At 34.0% G+C, this 14,940-nt stretch overlaps 1 protein-coding gene across 2 annotated transcripts; it reads left to right on the top strand.

Annotated features, from left to right (window-relative positions):
- Positions 1 to 2,016: 2,016 nt before the first annotated feature.
- LOC139868388 (replication factor A protein 1-like) lies at positions 2,017 to 14,734 on the top strand. Of its 2 annotated transcripts, XM_071856725.1 has the most exons (13): positions 2,017 to 2,339; positions 3,280 to 3,333; positions 3,997 to 4,044; positions 4,132 to 4,301; positions 4,880 to 5,153; positions 5,239 to 5,326; positions 5,422 to 5,478; positions 13,451 to 13,518; positions 13,598 to 13,685; positions 13,772 to 13,889; positions 13,980 to 14,146; positions 14,253 to 14,373; positions 14,444 to 14,734. In XM_071856725.1, exons 4-13 carry the CDS (start codon positions 4,224 to 4,226, stop codon positions 14,654 to 14,656), a joined length of 1,272 nt encoding a protein of 423 aa, XP_071712826.1. In that variant the 5' UTR covers positions 2,017 to 2,339; positions 3,280 to 3,333; positions 3,997 to 4,044; positions 4,132 to 4,223; the 3' UTR covers positions 14,657 to 14,734. The 2 variants fall into 2 exon arrangements, with proteins under 2 accessions (XP_071712826.1, XP_071712831.1); XM_071856730.1 differs by lacking the exon at positions 3,280 to 3,333.
- The last annotated feature ends 206 nt before the right edge of the window (positions 14,735 to 14,940 follow it).

Genomic DNA, 14,940 nt, shown 5'->3' with positions numbered 1-14,940 from the left:
GTTATCAAGTATGATACCTACTATAGTCACTCAAACTGTAAATGCCATTCGCGAACAACCCACTCTAGTAAATGCCATTGCAACTACACTCGAGACCCCACCTAACACATCTGAAGGTTCTGGTGGAACAACAATACAACTAGGTGATTTTCATGTATGGTTGGAGAGATTTCAGAAGCAGAAACCCCAAACCTTTAGCTCAGCCCCGACTCCAATTGATGCAGAAAATTGGATTGCTCACATGGAGAAACTTTTTGAGGTTTTGGGATGTGTTGACAACCACAAGGTGAAATTGGCTACTTATAAGTTGGAAGATGATGCGGGAAGATGGTGGAAGGCAATAAAGTAAGCTAAAGGAGGTGATGTGTTTGTTAATGCACTTTCATGGAATGATTTTCGAGAAGAATTTTATCAACAATATTTTTCTAGAGCTGATAGAGAGGCGTACGTTAGAGAGTATGATAACATTCGCCAGCGCGAGGACGAATCTGCTACTGATTTTATGGCCAGATTTGTTAGACTTGCAAGTTTTATAGGCGCTGCATCCGGAACACCAGCTGAGCAAGCAGAAAAGTTTAAGTGGGCGGTGAAGTATCGAGTTCGTTCTCAAATTGTAAACGGGCAATTTGCTAATGTGGTAGAGGCTGCAAATGCTGCTAAGAACATTGAAATGGAAGAGTTGGACTACAAAGCGTCAAAGGCAGCAAGCTACAAACAGAGAAATGGAGATGACCAATATAGAGACGCAAAGAGAGGTCAAAAAGGGAATTCGCAAAACCGTTATTCCAAACATAATAAGCGCAGTGATGTTGAGATTACTTTATGTAATACTTGTGGCAAACGTCATCCTTCAAACACGTGTTATAAAGAAACTGGAGCTTGCTATAATTGTGGTAAAGCGGGACATATTGCAAGGGATTGTAAAAGTAAACGTGTTAATACAGAAGAAGGCAAAACTCAACCGACTACCAACGGCAGGGTGTTTGCTTTAAGGACCGATTGATCGTGTTAAGGTACAACCTGAGAATTACACAATTATAATAATATAATAATTGATTAATATTTATATTAATATTGATATGCGTAAATTGTCAACTCTAAGTTATGTGACAAAGTTTGATTATTATTGATTTTGAGGACGAAATCATTTTAAGGGGAGTAGAGTTGTAATACTCATAATTTTTAGAGTATATTTTTGAGCTAAGATGGTTTAAAAATTTAGTTACTTGTAAGTGTGAAATAGTATTTGGTAACTATGGTTAATTCATGTCAATTATACTAATAATAATACTACTTGAATAAATAAATGATCAATTGGTAACGACTCTTATTTGAATTGTAATCAGTCGAAGTTACTTGTGGGCCAAATTAAGAATTTAAGATATTCACAAATGCATATTGACTAATAGATTAATATTCCTTAGATATAGATATTATAATAAATTTATATATAATGTGCAATAAGATAGTTAGTATATAACAAAAATAATATAATTTTTTTAAAAAAAAGTTGTGATAAGGTGTATTAGGTAAAATGGGGGCCACACTCACTCCAAGTTATGATATATTTAAAATATAAAGATGTGATCATGCTTCCCAACTCTTGTTGTTGTCATTAGCTTTATTAATAACTATTATTGTTTTCTATTATAATCGTAATGCATGGTATGATGTAAATTTAATTAATGATCCATAGGAAATTTAGTGGAAGTAACTGATTTTCATCCATGATAGTCGGTAGTCAAATAAGTACACCTTGATTAATTTATGCAAGATATTTAGTGTTCTACTCAAGTATATATATATATATATATATATATATATATATATATATATATATATATATATATATATATATATATATATATATGGTTAGAGTTATGTACCGGCATACATTTGAGGTATGTCCTACCTCTTTACTTTTTTGTTCTTCATATTTTCCACTTGATCGACCAAACTTATCTTTATATATTTTAAATATATCAGTATCCTATACTTTTTAAAAGCAAGCGTTATCTTATTTTAATTTATAGAACCGAAAGAGGCAAGCCTTATAATACACTGTGATAATATTAATTAATTTAATAAGGTAGTGGAAGGATTTAAGAACCCCATTTGCTTGTGACTTTTTTACTATTTACTATTAAAATAGAAATTGATTAGTTATAAATCTCTAGCCACGTCGTTCATTTGCTAGCCTTAAAACTCAAACCATCACTAAACATACCTAGACATATCAATGTTCCACCACCAAAATCATATTGAGAGACCAACGACTTAATACGGGAACAAGAATAGCTATACTTTCAGTTTCGGTTCATATTCGATTCCGTTTGAAGGTACAGATCTCTTACGAATTTTCTTACTGAACTAAAATTTGATTCATGGTTGTTTGGTACCTATATATAATTTGTTTACTAAAATTTATTAGTTCACATAATCGTAGTACGGATTTCTTTACTCGTAATATTTAAACGGATTTTTTTTACTAAAATATATTTGTTAATATATATCGACTAGTACGGATTCTAATCTCTTTACTAAAATTACTTTGATTAATATTGTTTGATATGGATATCGGTTCATTTAATTAATTTGTACGAACTCTTTGATAAATTTTATTGGACTCCATGCGTTATTGACCTCCTATTAATATTGACTTATGAACATCGTTATTGGCTTCTAATAGTTGGACTCATTGCTTTATTGTTGACCAAATATTTGTTTAGCGTTATTTATTTTACTCTGGGTATGCGAGCATAACTTTCTATGGAGGTACCATAGACATGTCATTGTGGCACCGGTGGCGTGACACTACCGTAACAGTGTGATGTGTTATGGCGTCTCCTCATTGTGGTGAAGGAATTTTTAGGAGACGTATTGGTTAACCTTAGTTATTGTATTGGATCATATTGTTGTGAATGAAGGTGTAGTGCCCCACGCCTTCTTCACCATTGTTGGTACACTTGGATCTGCAGTCCATGTACCCATTGTATTGTATTGTATTGAGCTCGGATTGTCGTACCCCATTGATTCTGGATTCATTTGGATCCCATTGATTCTGGATTCGTATGGATCCCATTGACTCTGGATTTGTAAGAATCCCATTGACTCAAGATTCACTTGAATCTAATCGATAGATATTTGTTCTTGTTCTATTCATCGCCAACTTTCTTTTTCGTTACTTAAAAATTATTTTACAAAACATATATATTTTCTTTTATTTGTATCTGCGCACTGAGCCTTTCGCTTAGCCGCATTTTTCTTTCCATGCGGCAGGTTATCAAGGCACATAAGGAACAGAGCTATAAGGAAGTTGAAGCTGTTGGAAAAGTTTGTTCAAGATTTCTTTCATTATTAATATCGTTATTATATAAATTCTGTTGCGCACTTTCAGTTTGGTTAATTTGAAAACAATTAATGTATCGTTTCTTATTAGATACTTGAAATAAATGAATTTTAATGTTATTGATTATCGTTAACGTGACATCCATTTTCGGTTACGAAAGTGGGGTGTTACAAAAAGAGTCCCTTCAACTCCTTGTATGGCTGATGAAGGATGAAGATGTAACAAAATCGTTTGCAAACTATATAGTATTAAAAAGATGGTACGAGATAATTCAATGCATACTCGAGTAATCTATACATATCTAAAGATTGACTCCTTTTGTCAATAAATGAGACCCCTTATCAATTTTAATATTTCCCACAAAATAAAACAAATTACTTGATTTATTTAGGTTTCTTGACTTTTTTGTTATAAAAAAAAACCCACCGTCTATACGCCTGTAGATGGTCAATTAATTCAAAAAAAAACCGCTTCATCTCTCTTCTTCCTCTCTGTCGATGGTTCAATAACCCCTTTCATTGAATAATCTAATTGTCGGTTATCTAACTTCAATTGCATGATTTTGTTCGAATTGCATCCCAATCGGATCAATTACAATTGACGGTTACTCATGCATGTCACCAAACTAATCGATTGGTGGGCTTCAGTTTTCAATTGGATCTAAACTTGAGAAGCTGGTTCAAATCCCCCATACGGTACAATGCTATATGACTATAAATTTCAATTGCCTGCTTTATTGTTATGCATATTAACTAATAAATCAATTTGTATTGCAATGGCAGATGGTAAAGCAAAGGTCTCAGCTGAGGTTAACACAAACGCATACGTCTTCCTCAATGAGTTGGAAATAGGAAAACAATCCCAGGTGAAGCTGATGATCTGCAGAAGTTGGGATACGCATATGGTTTACGGGAGATATTTGAGCACCGATTTTATTGCTTCAGATGAAAAGGTATGTATACATATGCCCAATGAATTTCTTAAATCCGATAATCACTGCATTCGTTAAGCGTTCATTGTATTTTATTCTATTGCATAGATTATTTCATATGTTCCCTAACATTGTTATGCTTAAATGTTTCTCTAACTTCAACTCCTTCCAGATTATTTTGACTACTTGAGTTTCCTATATTAGAGAGTGTTTAGAGTTAGTATAATGTATTTGCAATTTTTAAAGTTGTGGAATATAATGACTAATAGCCTGGCCAATTCTTGAAAAACATGTCATGCCCGATGTTTTCCAATTTCCCACTATGGTCATCAATTACGCCACTTATATAGTATTTTTTCGTTATGGCACTCTGCTTCTAGAAATTAATTGCCTCTGTACACCCATCCCCTCTATTTTCTTACTGACCCTATTGATTAAGCAACTATTTAATTTTGGACCCACATATCTGGTTCATGTTTTACACTGTCTACAGGTTCATGATACATCGGATTGTAAGCTTCTTTGTTATCCATTCTTTCAATTCATTTCTTCCCTGTCTTGCTCATTTATAAAACTTTGGTAACCTATGTGTCATGCAGGGCAACATCATTCAGTTGACTGCCAAAAGCAATGTTGCACACCACTTCATCACACGGCTAAAGGATGGTATTGTTTACTTGCTACATGGATTTGAAGTCATCTCGAACCGAAATGAGTACCGTATCATGAGGGATAACAGCCTCATGATCGAAATCACCGGGACAACATTTCTTAGGAAACAGCCAACTGCTGACCCCACAGGCTTTACCCGCCATCCCTTTAATTGTATTGAACTCGAGGACTTGGAGCCGACGTTGGGCAAATTCGTAGTGGGTATAAAATTTATCCCTCTTTCCCTTTTTACATTCATTTCATTCTTCCTGTCTAATGTACCACGCATACCTCATTATTTTTTTAGATGTTGTTGGTTATGCTGTTAACATTGGGGCACCCGATCCACATAAAATAGGCTCCAACACCCTCGATTTCGAACTGGCTAACGCGAGGTAAACGACATTGTCGGGTAGGTAGCTTAGCTTGGACATCTTAACCACACCTATGTTACCGCTAAATCCCCCATTTAATCTTTGTTTCTCTACAGGTACAAAATGATACGCACTACGCTTTGGGGAAGTTTGGGGCCCGCTTTCCTAGAAAGGCAGTGATGTGGTAGCGTGGGGGTACGTGATAGTACTATATTTTACTACGAAATACGTTACAAATTACACAAGTTTTAATTATTTATTTACAAATGAGATATACCTAAACCTTGCTACAACACTATAGGCAGTGTACCTAATCGTAGAGTAGTATAGTTTTTAGTAAGTCCGGTTCGTTCCACAGGGAGCGGGCTTATTGCACACTATATTTTTAAACAACTATATTTGTACAAAATATATATATAAAAGGGGGTTTACCGTTTAATGACCGGTTTGTCGATTTATATTTTAAGCGAAGCGTATAGTAAATGACGATATTTAAATAACAATATAAAATAAATAACAATAATTGAAATGACAATAAATAAAAGTACGAGAAAAAATGAAATAAAATATATTATGCTTATTTAAACTTCCGTAACCATGATGTTTGACGTTTTGATTTTAATTTATTGTCCTGGGCTAATTGTCCTTTGTCCTGGATGTATTTGAAACCTATCTGGTTTTTGTCCATAATAGTTCATCGGTCATAATTATAAACTGCTCGGCAAATTTAACCTTATACCCGAAGTCAAATATTCCAACTAACTGGGGATTCGAACTGTAACAAGGTCTTAATACTTTGCTTAATGAATACACCAGGTTATCGACTGTGTGTAAACCAAGGTTTTAATACTTTGTTAACAATTACACCAATTACCCTTGAATGTAATCCACCCCTGTTTTAATGAGTCCATTGACTATTAATCCATCCCCGTGTCCGGTCAAATGAACAATAATTCGTACTTATAAATATCCCGCCCATCGTGTCCGATTAAGCGTATGTGGTTATATATAGATACTTCAAATCATAACCTTTATATTAAATTAACGAGGTATCGTTAATTTAATATAAAGCCCATTAATAGCCCATAGTCTAATTTCCACAAGTGTCGTTCTTTTGTCCAAACCCCAATTATGGTACAAAACCCAATTACCCCGTCTTTAATATTTAGTCCAACATCATGATTACTTTGGCTCAAATAAGCATAATAATAACTTAAGTACGAGACATTAATTTAAAAAGGAGAACATAGCTTACATTGATTATGTATCGCGTAGTGTTACACGGACAGAGCTCCGACTTTAAAAACCCGTAAAAATAACTTTTACATAACCCAAACTAATCTAATATAACACTAATCTATACTATATATACATATATATATTTATTTATATTATACTAGGGAGTATTATTATTATTATATATTTTTTACTCGCAGAATTCGTGACCTTTTATAGGAATTTTGATTTCTGATAGCTCCGCGAGTCGTGGAGTTTTTAGCCTTCAAACTCCGCGAGTCGCAGAGTTTGAAAATCCAGCTCAGGATCATTTGTCTCATAGCTTGTCGACATAATTTTTAAATATATATAATATATAAATAATTTATATAATTATTTAAATATTATATTATATTCTTGTGCATAGTTGACTTGTAATTTTTGGTCCGTTGCGTCGGGCGTTGATAGTTGACTCATGTCCCGGTTTCGGATTTTCGAACGTCCTTGCGTACAATTTAATATCTTGTACTTTGCGTTTTGTAACTTGTACTCTTGTCATTTTTAGACGTTTTTCATCAATAAATTGAACCTTTTGAATTGTATCTTGAACATTTGAGCTTTTTGGACGTTTGTGTCTTCAAATCTTCATTTTCGCCTTTTGTCTTCGCACTTATTTATTTAAACAATTACAATGAAAATATAATACAATTACATATGAAAACCTATTATTTAGGAGGGATATTGCTATGAAATATATGTTCCTTTTTAGCCTTATCAAACATCCCCACACTTGAGCGTTGCTTGTCCTCAAGCAATACAGAATTTGAAATAAAAACATACATGAATCACTTTTTTATTCATCACACTTTGTACATCAGTGATTTTGATATGGTAGTATAAACAATGATAGTAACGATAGAACCATGGTTAAAGGTGGGTGTGTCATCCACAGTTGCCTCGGGTTTAGGTCAACGACACTTGCAATCAAATTGCCGATTTACTTTCGGTTTCCAAAGCAAAGTGCACATTTGAAAGGCGGTTTACAGTCCCACATGACTATGAAAATTTAGATCCGTAAGGAAATTGGATCTTTATGAAAACATTTGATCTTTTGAAAATTCAATCTAGTTTTTACCCTAGATAAGTTTTCCGGAATAACCCTTCACCGGTGTTTGCAAATTATTTTTGTGGGTTGTGTGGGTTTCTGATTTGAAAATTTTAGCTCAACACTTGTGGTTTTGTGTTACCCACTTGCTAACCTTGTATTGGGAAAGCAACACGTCCAGTATACTTGCTCCGTATATTACCTTTCGGTAAACTACCGTCCGGTTGTAAAGGAAAGCGATGAACAAGAAACTGTTAAGGCAATGTTCCATTACTTGCTTTTGATTATGGTCTATAAACGTGTCGGATGCTATTACTATCCTTTGTAGGAGCAATAGTAAAGATCATCCTATGATTTTTCGGTCTGGCACAAGGTCCTGTCTTCGACCATGCTATGCAACCACCGTTCTTACGGTTGACACCCGATTTGGTTCAGGTGACCTAATGAATTCCAGGTGAATTCCTAGGATTTTACGTTCAAAGGTAATGAACGCATTGAAAATGGGTTTTCAGAAAACAAATCGGTTTTATTTTTGATCAAAATATTTTCTCGTTCAAGCTCGAGTTTAGATATCATTGAATTCCATAAGTTTGTAATTCTCAATCTTTAAGGTCAATCTCAAGGATTGAGTAATATCAGGCTTAAAAGCTGATTTTTGATCTTTAAGGAGATTATCCTTTCTGGGGATCTGATTCATTAGTCTTATCAAGCTAATTTGCACGGTGCCCCCCCCATTGTACGAGATAAATTCTTCTCATGGTTAGGATAAATCTGACCACTTGGCGACCCTGTTTGATGCTGAGGTCCGTGGATTTCCTGCTGATTTTAGAGATGACTTTTCTAGATTTTTCGTCAACCTACAGCTGGTCTGGACGACAACTTCATGACCTAAATCAAGAAGCGCGTGTCTTTTTCGGAAGACTTTACTTCCTTTTAATGATGGAATTGATTCATCGTGTAGATCCATCTTTTCTTTCAAATATATTACAGTAAATCGGGTAAAACAGTTAATTTAGTCCAAAACAAAAGCACCTGCAATAACTTTACAGAAACATGTGATATATAGCTTTTAATTGAATAACTTGGTACATTCTCCCCACACTTAGTTTCTTTCTTTGCCTTTTTATTCTCCTTTATTCCATTTTAAATGAATTCAATCGTTTTAGGGTGTTTCTCAATTTATGTCCTTTCCGAGGTAACGATAATTTCGGTATTAACACCTAGTTTTCACCGTTCATAAATATGTATAAACATGATTTTGAATTCATTTAGTTGATTTTTTTTTTTTTTTTTTTTTTTTTAAAATTTTCACAAAATTTAGAAAATAAGCCAAGAATAGATCCGAGAGAATTTATAACCTTTTCCCACACTTAAGATCATGCAATGCCCTCATTTGCATGAAATCAGACTCTAATTATAAATTCATGAGGGTGATTAGTGTAGAAAGTAGTTAAAGATACCATAAAATTGCAGGATGATAGATGGTGCACCTCATCGTTCATTCCTTCTTGTTTTATCACACATGTTTTTCTTCAAAAACGGTTGCTTTTCTGAACTGTTTACTAATATTTGAAAAAACGTCTTTTATCCTAACTTATCATGCATTTTTGTTAACGAGTTATGCACTAACCCGAACCCCTAATTTAACATTAAGTGGGGTTAAACTTCCCCACACTTAGCTGACGACATGTGAAGTCGGTAGAATAAGTTCCACGAATTAGAGTAGTGAGCCAGTTATTTACATCTCGGGTGGTGTATAATATATCAATGGGTTTAAAGTTTAGACTCGCCCAATTGTCACTACTTAATTCTTTTTTAAGTGTAGCTTTTAGTAAATGAATATGTCTCTTTTCTGGTTCTTGGTCAAATGGATCGATATACACCGACATACATATTATAGGGTGGACAATTTCTAACGTTTCCTTCCTTTTATTCTCGACGTCAAAGTTTTCACCTCTATTACCCAATTGGGTGAAATTTGAGGTGTCATTATCTGTTACAGCTCGTAGTTCATTTCCGGTGGATGACTCGTCTATTGAGAATATTGGGTTGGAAGGTTGTGGAATGGTGAAGTTCGGTTTGGCCTTGGGGGTAAAATTTTCAACGTTATCGTATTCCCAAGAGTACCAATTTGTTACCCTTACTTCTTCTTTATCCATTGATGGATCGATGATTTCGTCGGTAGAGGCTAATGTGTCGATATGTTGTGAAATTGGTAAGACTGAATAAAAAGTATCATCGGGATAGTTGGTGATTTCGGAGCTCTCGAATTCATCAAAATTCGATGATATGAGATTTTCTTGCACACGACTCCTCAGATCAACAGGTGTGTAGTCTGATAGAGTTTCAGCTTGCCGGTTTACAAACTCTCTCATTTGTTCATTTTGAGCATTGAGTTCTTCGAGTTTGATTTTCATATTGTCTAATAAATTTTCAGACACGTAATTTTCCTCGTCTACTGGTTGTTGAGTTTGGATATATTCTTGGGAATAATCCCAATTTGAATTGTATTCTTCATAATCATTCCATTCAGGTTCCGTGGGTGCGTAATTTTTCATAGGAACGTAATAATAACATTCCCATGTTGAGTGATAATCTCCACAGATTTCACAACCAGTTATTGTTTCGTCATTCGTGATCCAAGATTGACCGAACGAATTGTCATCAACACTCGTTTGAGAGTATTGATTTAATTGATTTTGGATATCAAAAAGAGTTTCCATAGCCTTATTTTCAAAATTTTCCATTTTATTGCGATGGCCAAATTTTAGCTACAATGTGGTGCATTTACTAATTATCCTATTAGTTATAAAAATAGAAAAACTTATATAAGTTGTCCAATTAATAGACTTTTCTGCTTTTGCCCACGTTTTGAATAGCCAAAAGATGCAGCAGGGAGCCAGAACCCTTTAAATCAGAAGCTCACAACTCAGCCACTAACAAATCCAACTATTACTACGAAGCAGAAAATTGTCAACGTCCATTAATTTAACCACTTAAATAATTTTTCTTTCTGTTTGAGATATTAGATAAGAAATAGAGAAAATTTCTAAGTCCTAAAAACTAAAGCGTCGAGAAATAAGAAAGAAAAAGAATGCGCGTCGAAAAACGTCGAAAAATAAAAATAAGAAAATAGCGCGTCGTAACTTAAAAAGGAATTAAAAACTAAGAATTAAAAGTTGCGTCTAAAAATATTAAAGCTTAAAAGAAAAACTATATCCCAAATGGTAATAACTTAAAAAGATACTAAAATATAAAAACGGCGTCGCAAAATTCTAAAGCACCTAAATCTTAGTCTAAAGAAAAAGCACTTAAGGGATTTTACGGCAAAGCCTAAAAATCTAGAAGTAAAAATAACTATGGCAAAAACTAAGTTTAAAACTAAATATGAGCTAAAAATACAAATATTACGCTAAAACGATTAAAAAGGGACAAAATATAAAAATATACAAAAAGTTGTAAAAAGTACAATTTTTATAAAAATATTATTTTTATATTATTTATTTATTAAAACTATTAATTTTACATATAATAAAACTAATTAAAATTTAAAATACAATTTAATTAAAAAAAACTTAAACTAATTATAATAATTAAACTAATTAGGGTTTATTAATAATAATAATAATAAAATCCGTAATTAATGTGAAATTAGGGTTCTGTCACGTGTGTCAGAGTGTCTCCGCGAGTCGCGGTATTTCAAGCAGCAAACCCCGCGAGTCGCGGGGTTCCAAAATTCAACTCTGGTACAGTTTTTAATTCGACGTGTTTTTTTTTTTCTGTTTTAAAATCTAAATATTTATATAATAAAAACTTATATTTAAAAACTAAAATAAAAATAGAACTACTTTATAATTTTATAAATAAAAATCGTAAAACTAGATTTATATATATATTTTATTTTATTTATTTATTTTTTTTTGATATTGTTTTTCTAAAAATATATTTATACAAATATATATTAAAAATATAGCGTTTCGCCAAGTCCCCGGCAGCGGCGCCAAAAACTTGATGTGGTAGCGTGGGGGTACGTGATAGTACTATATTTTACTACGAAATACGTTATAAATTACACAAGTTTTAATTATTTATTTACAAATGGGATATACCTAAACCTTGCTACAACACTATAGGCAGTGTACCTAATCGTAGAGTAGTATAGTTTTTAGTAAGTCCGGTTCGTTCCACAGGGAGCGGGCTTATTGCACACTATATTTTTAAACAACTATATTTGTACAAAATATATATATAAAAGGGGGTTTACCGTTTAATGACCGGTTTGTCGATTTATATTTTAAGCGAAGCGTATAGTAAATGACGATATTTAAATAACAATATAAAATAAATAACAATAATTGAAATGACAATAAATAAAAGTACGAGAAAAAATGAAATAAAATATATTATGCTTATTTAAACTTCCGTAACCATGATGTTTGACGTTTTGATTTTAATTTATTGTCCTGGGCTAATTGTCCTTTGTCCTGGATGTATTTGAAACCTATCTGGTTTTTGTCCATAATAGTTCATCGGTCATAATTATAAACTGCTCGGCAAATTTAACCTTATACCCGAAGTCAAATATTCCAACTAACTGGGGATTTGTACTGTAACAAGGTCTTAATACTTTGCTTAATGAATACACCAGGTTATCGACTGTGTGTAAACCAAGGTTTTAATACTTTGTTAACAATTACACCAATTACCCTTGAATGTAATCCACCCCTGTTTTAATGAGTCCATTGACTATTAATCCATCCCCGTGTCCGGTCAAATGAACAATAATTCGTACTTATAAATATCCCGCCCATCGTGTTCGATTAAGCGTATGTGGTTATATATAGATACTTCAAATCATAACCTTTATATTAAATTTACGAGGTATCATTAATTTAATATAAAGCCCATTAATAGCCCATAGTCTAATTTCCACAAGTGTCGTTCTTTTGTCCAAACCCCAATTATGGTACAAAACCCAATTACCCCGTCTTTAATATTTAGTCCAACATCATGATTACTTTGGCTCAAATAAGCATAATAATAACTTAAGTACGAGACATTAATTTAAAAAGGAGAACATAGCTTACATTGATTATTTATCGCGTAGTGTTACACGGACAGAGCTCCGACTTTAAAAACCCGTAAAAATAACTTTTACATAACCCAAACTAATCTAATATAACACTAATCTATACTATATATACATATATATATTTATTTATATTATACTAGGGAGTATTATTATTATTATATATTTTTTACTCGCAGAATTCGTGACCTTTTATAGGAATTTTGATTTCTGATAGCTCCGCGAGACGTGGAGTTTTTAGCCTTCAAACTCCGCGAGTCGCGGAGTTTGAAAATCCAGCTCAGGATCATTTGTCTCATAGCTTGTCGACATAATTTTTAAATATATATAATATATAAATAATTTATATAATTATTTAAATATTATATTATATTCTTGTGCATAGTTGACTTGTAATTTTTGGTCCGTTGCGTCGGGCGTTGATAGTTGACTCATGTTCCGGTTCCGGATTTTTGAACGTCCTTGCGTACAATTTAATATCTTGTACTTTGCGTTTTGTAACTTGTACTCTTGTCATTTTTAGACGTTTTTCATCAATAAATTGAACCTTTTGAATTGTATCTTGAACATTTGAGCTTTTTGGACGTTTGTGTCTTCAAATCTTCATTTTCGCCTTTTGTCTTCGCACTTATTTATTTAAACAATTACAATGAAAATATAATACAATTACATATGAAAACCTATTATTTAGGAGGGATATTGCTATGAAATATATGTTCCTTTTTAGCCTTATCAGGCAGCCCGCAGCACCTGCATCATACTTCATTCTCTTGAGTTCAGTTACCGTCAAAAGGGGTTACAATAGTATATTTCACCTTCACCGACCTTATATTTGGTACAATTTCCCCATGATTCACTAAGTTTTTCCTGCATTCATTACCAGACACCATCACCCTCTCGAGCACGTCCTCCACGCTCCTTATCGACGACCTCCAGATTCCGGCACTTAATGACTTCAGGCAGAGAATGAGGTATCACTTCCGCTTAGATTACCAACTTATATTTATATATTGCGCATTACCATCCATGTGATCTTACATATGGACTGTCCTTGCAGTGGCATCGAATTGCCTGTAATTGTGCAGCCTTCTGCTCCAGGGTGGCATTTGCCACCACCCAATGAAGGAACGCTTCGTGAGCTACTTGATATGGCGCGCAAGGGCAAGAAGAACATCGTAAGTGTTGCCCAAACTTCCTTTTCACCCACTATTCCCAACTAACGTAGTCCACTAACTTGATTTACATTTATTTGGCGCGCCGTTTAGACAGCTGACGTATTCAAGTGTAAGGTGGAAATTGTCAACATCCGCATGAAAAACTTTTGGTACTACAACACTTGCAGCGTCTGTAAAGCAAGGAAGGGCCTCGAAAGGAGATCTGGGCACCACTGGTGCGAATCGTGCCAGGCTAATGTTCCCGAACCAAACACGAGGTCTTTGGCACATTTTTCGCAACGCTGGGTGTTAATTAGAAGACGATTTCCTTTCCTAACCTTGGCTGTCAGACTGCTAAATTTTATTTCGACTACTTTTCCGCAGGTTCCGCGTTATCTGCGATGTGAGAGATGAGACAGCAAAAACGGTCATGGTGCTCTTCGACGATACTGTCGAGTCGATAACCAAAAGCACTGCCAAGGCTCTGCTATCTGAAGTCGATGAGGTAAGAAGCTACTTTTGCACCCAATTTGTTCTCCCACTTCAACCCATCTAACAAGCTATATCGTATTCAGGAAACATGTAACACTGTGCTTCCAAATGCACTTGCAAAACTATTGAGCACCACAAAAGTGGTTCTGTTGAAGACGGCATCGTACTATGATCAGGGCCCGTACGAGAGCTTCAATTGCATTAAGGTTTATGCAGACGAGCCTGTTCCAGCGCATCCGGTCCCCCAGCTATCATGGAACCACCCATGTCTGCAAGCTCCGCGTCATCCTGTGTAGTTGCTCCCCCATTGTCGACACCCAAAGCACTGAAGAGGAGCATTGAAGTTCCTACGCCTGCAAAGGATTTGGAGCGTGTTAGTCACATCCTTTAGTTTACATATATGGCAGGGACACATACACACACAGAGCCCCATATTTATATATATATATATATATATATATATATATATATATATATATATATATATATATATATATATATATATATATATATATATATATATATACATATACATATACATTTACACACACACACACACACACACACACACATATATATA

Source organism: Rutidosis leptorrhynchoides, chromosome 1 (assembly GCF_046630445.1).
Source record: "Rutidosis leptorrhynchoides isolate AG116_Rl617_1_P2 chromosome 1, CSIRO_AGI_Rlap_v1, whole genome shotgun sequence".
In the NCBI taxonomy this organism is placed as follows: domain Eukaryota; kingdom Viridiplantae; phylum Streptophyta; class Magnoliopsida; order Asterales; family Asteraceae; genus Rutidosis; species Rutidosis leptorrhynchoides.
The sequence above is the reverse complement of the archived record's forward strand: the minus strand, read 5'-3'. Positions and strand labels throughout refer to the sequence as shown.

Bases quoted from the DNA above. Each gene is read 5' to 3' on its own strand.
- LOC139868388 (XM_071856730.1), top strand. From the start codon at position 4,224: ATGATCTGCAGAAGTTGGGATACGCATATGGTTTACGGGAGATATTTG. The intron at 5,327-5,421 runs GTAAACGACATT...GTTTCTCTACAG, and splicing joins TTCGAACTGGCTAACGCGAG to GTACAAAATGATACGCACTA. The intron at 5,479-13,450 runs GCAGTGATGTGG...TAGCCTTATCAG, and splicing joins GGGCCCGCTTTCCTAGAAAG to GCAGCCCGCAGCACCTGCAT.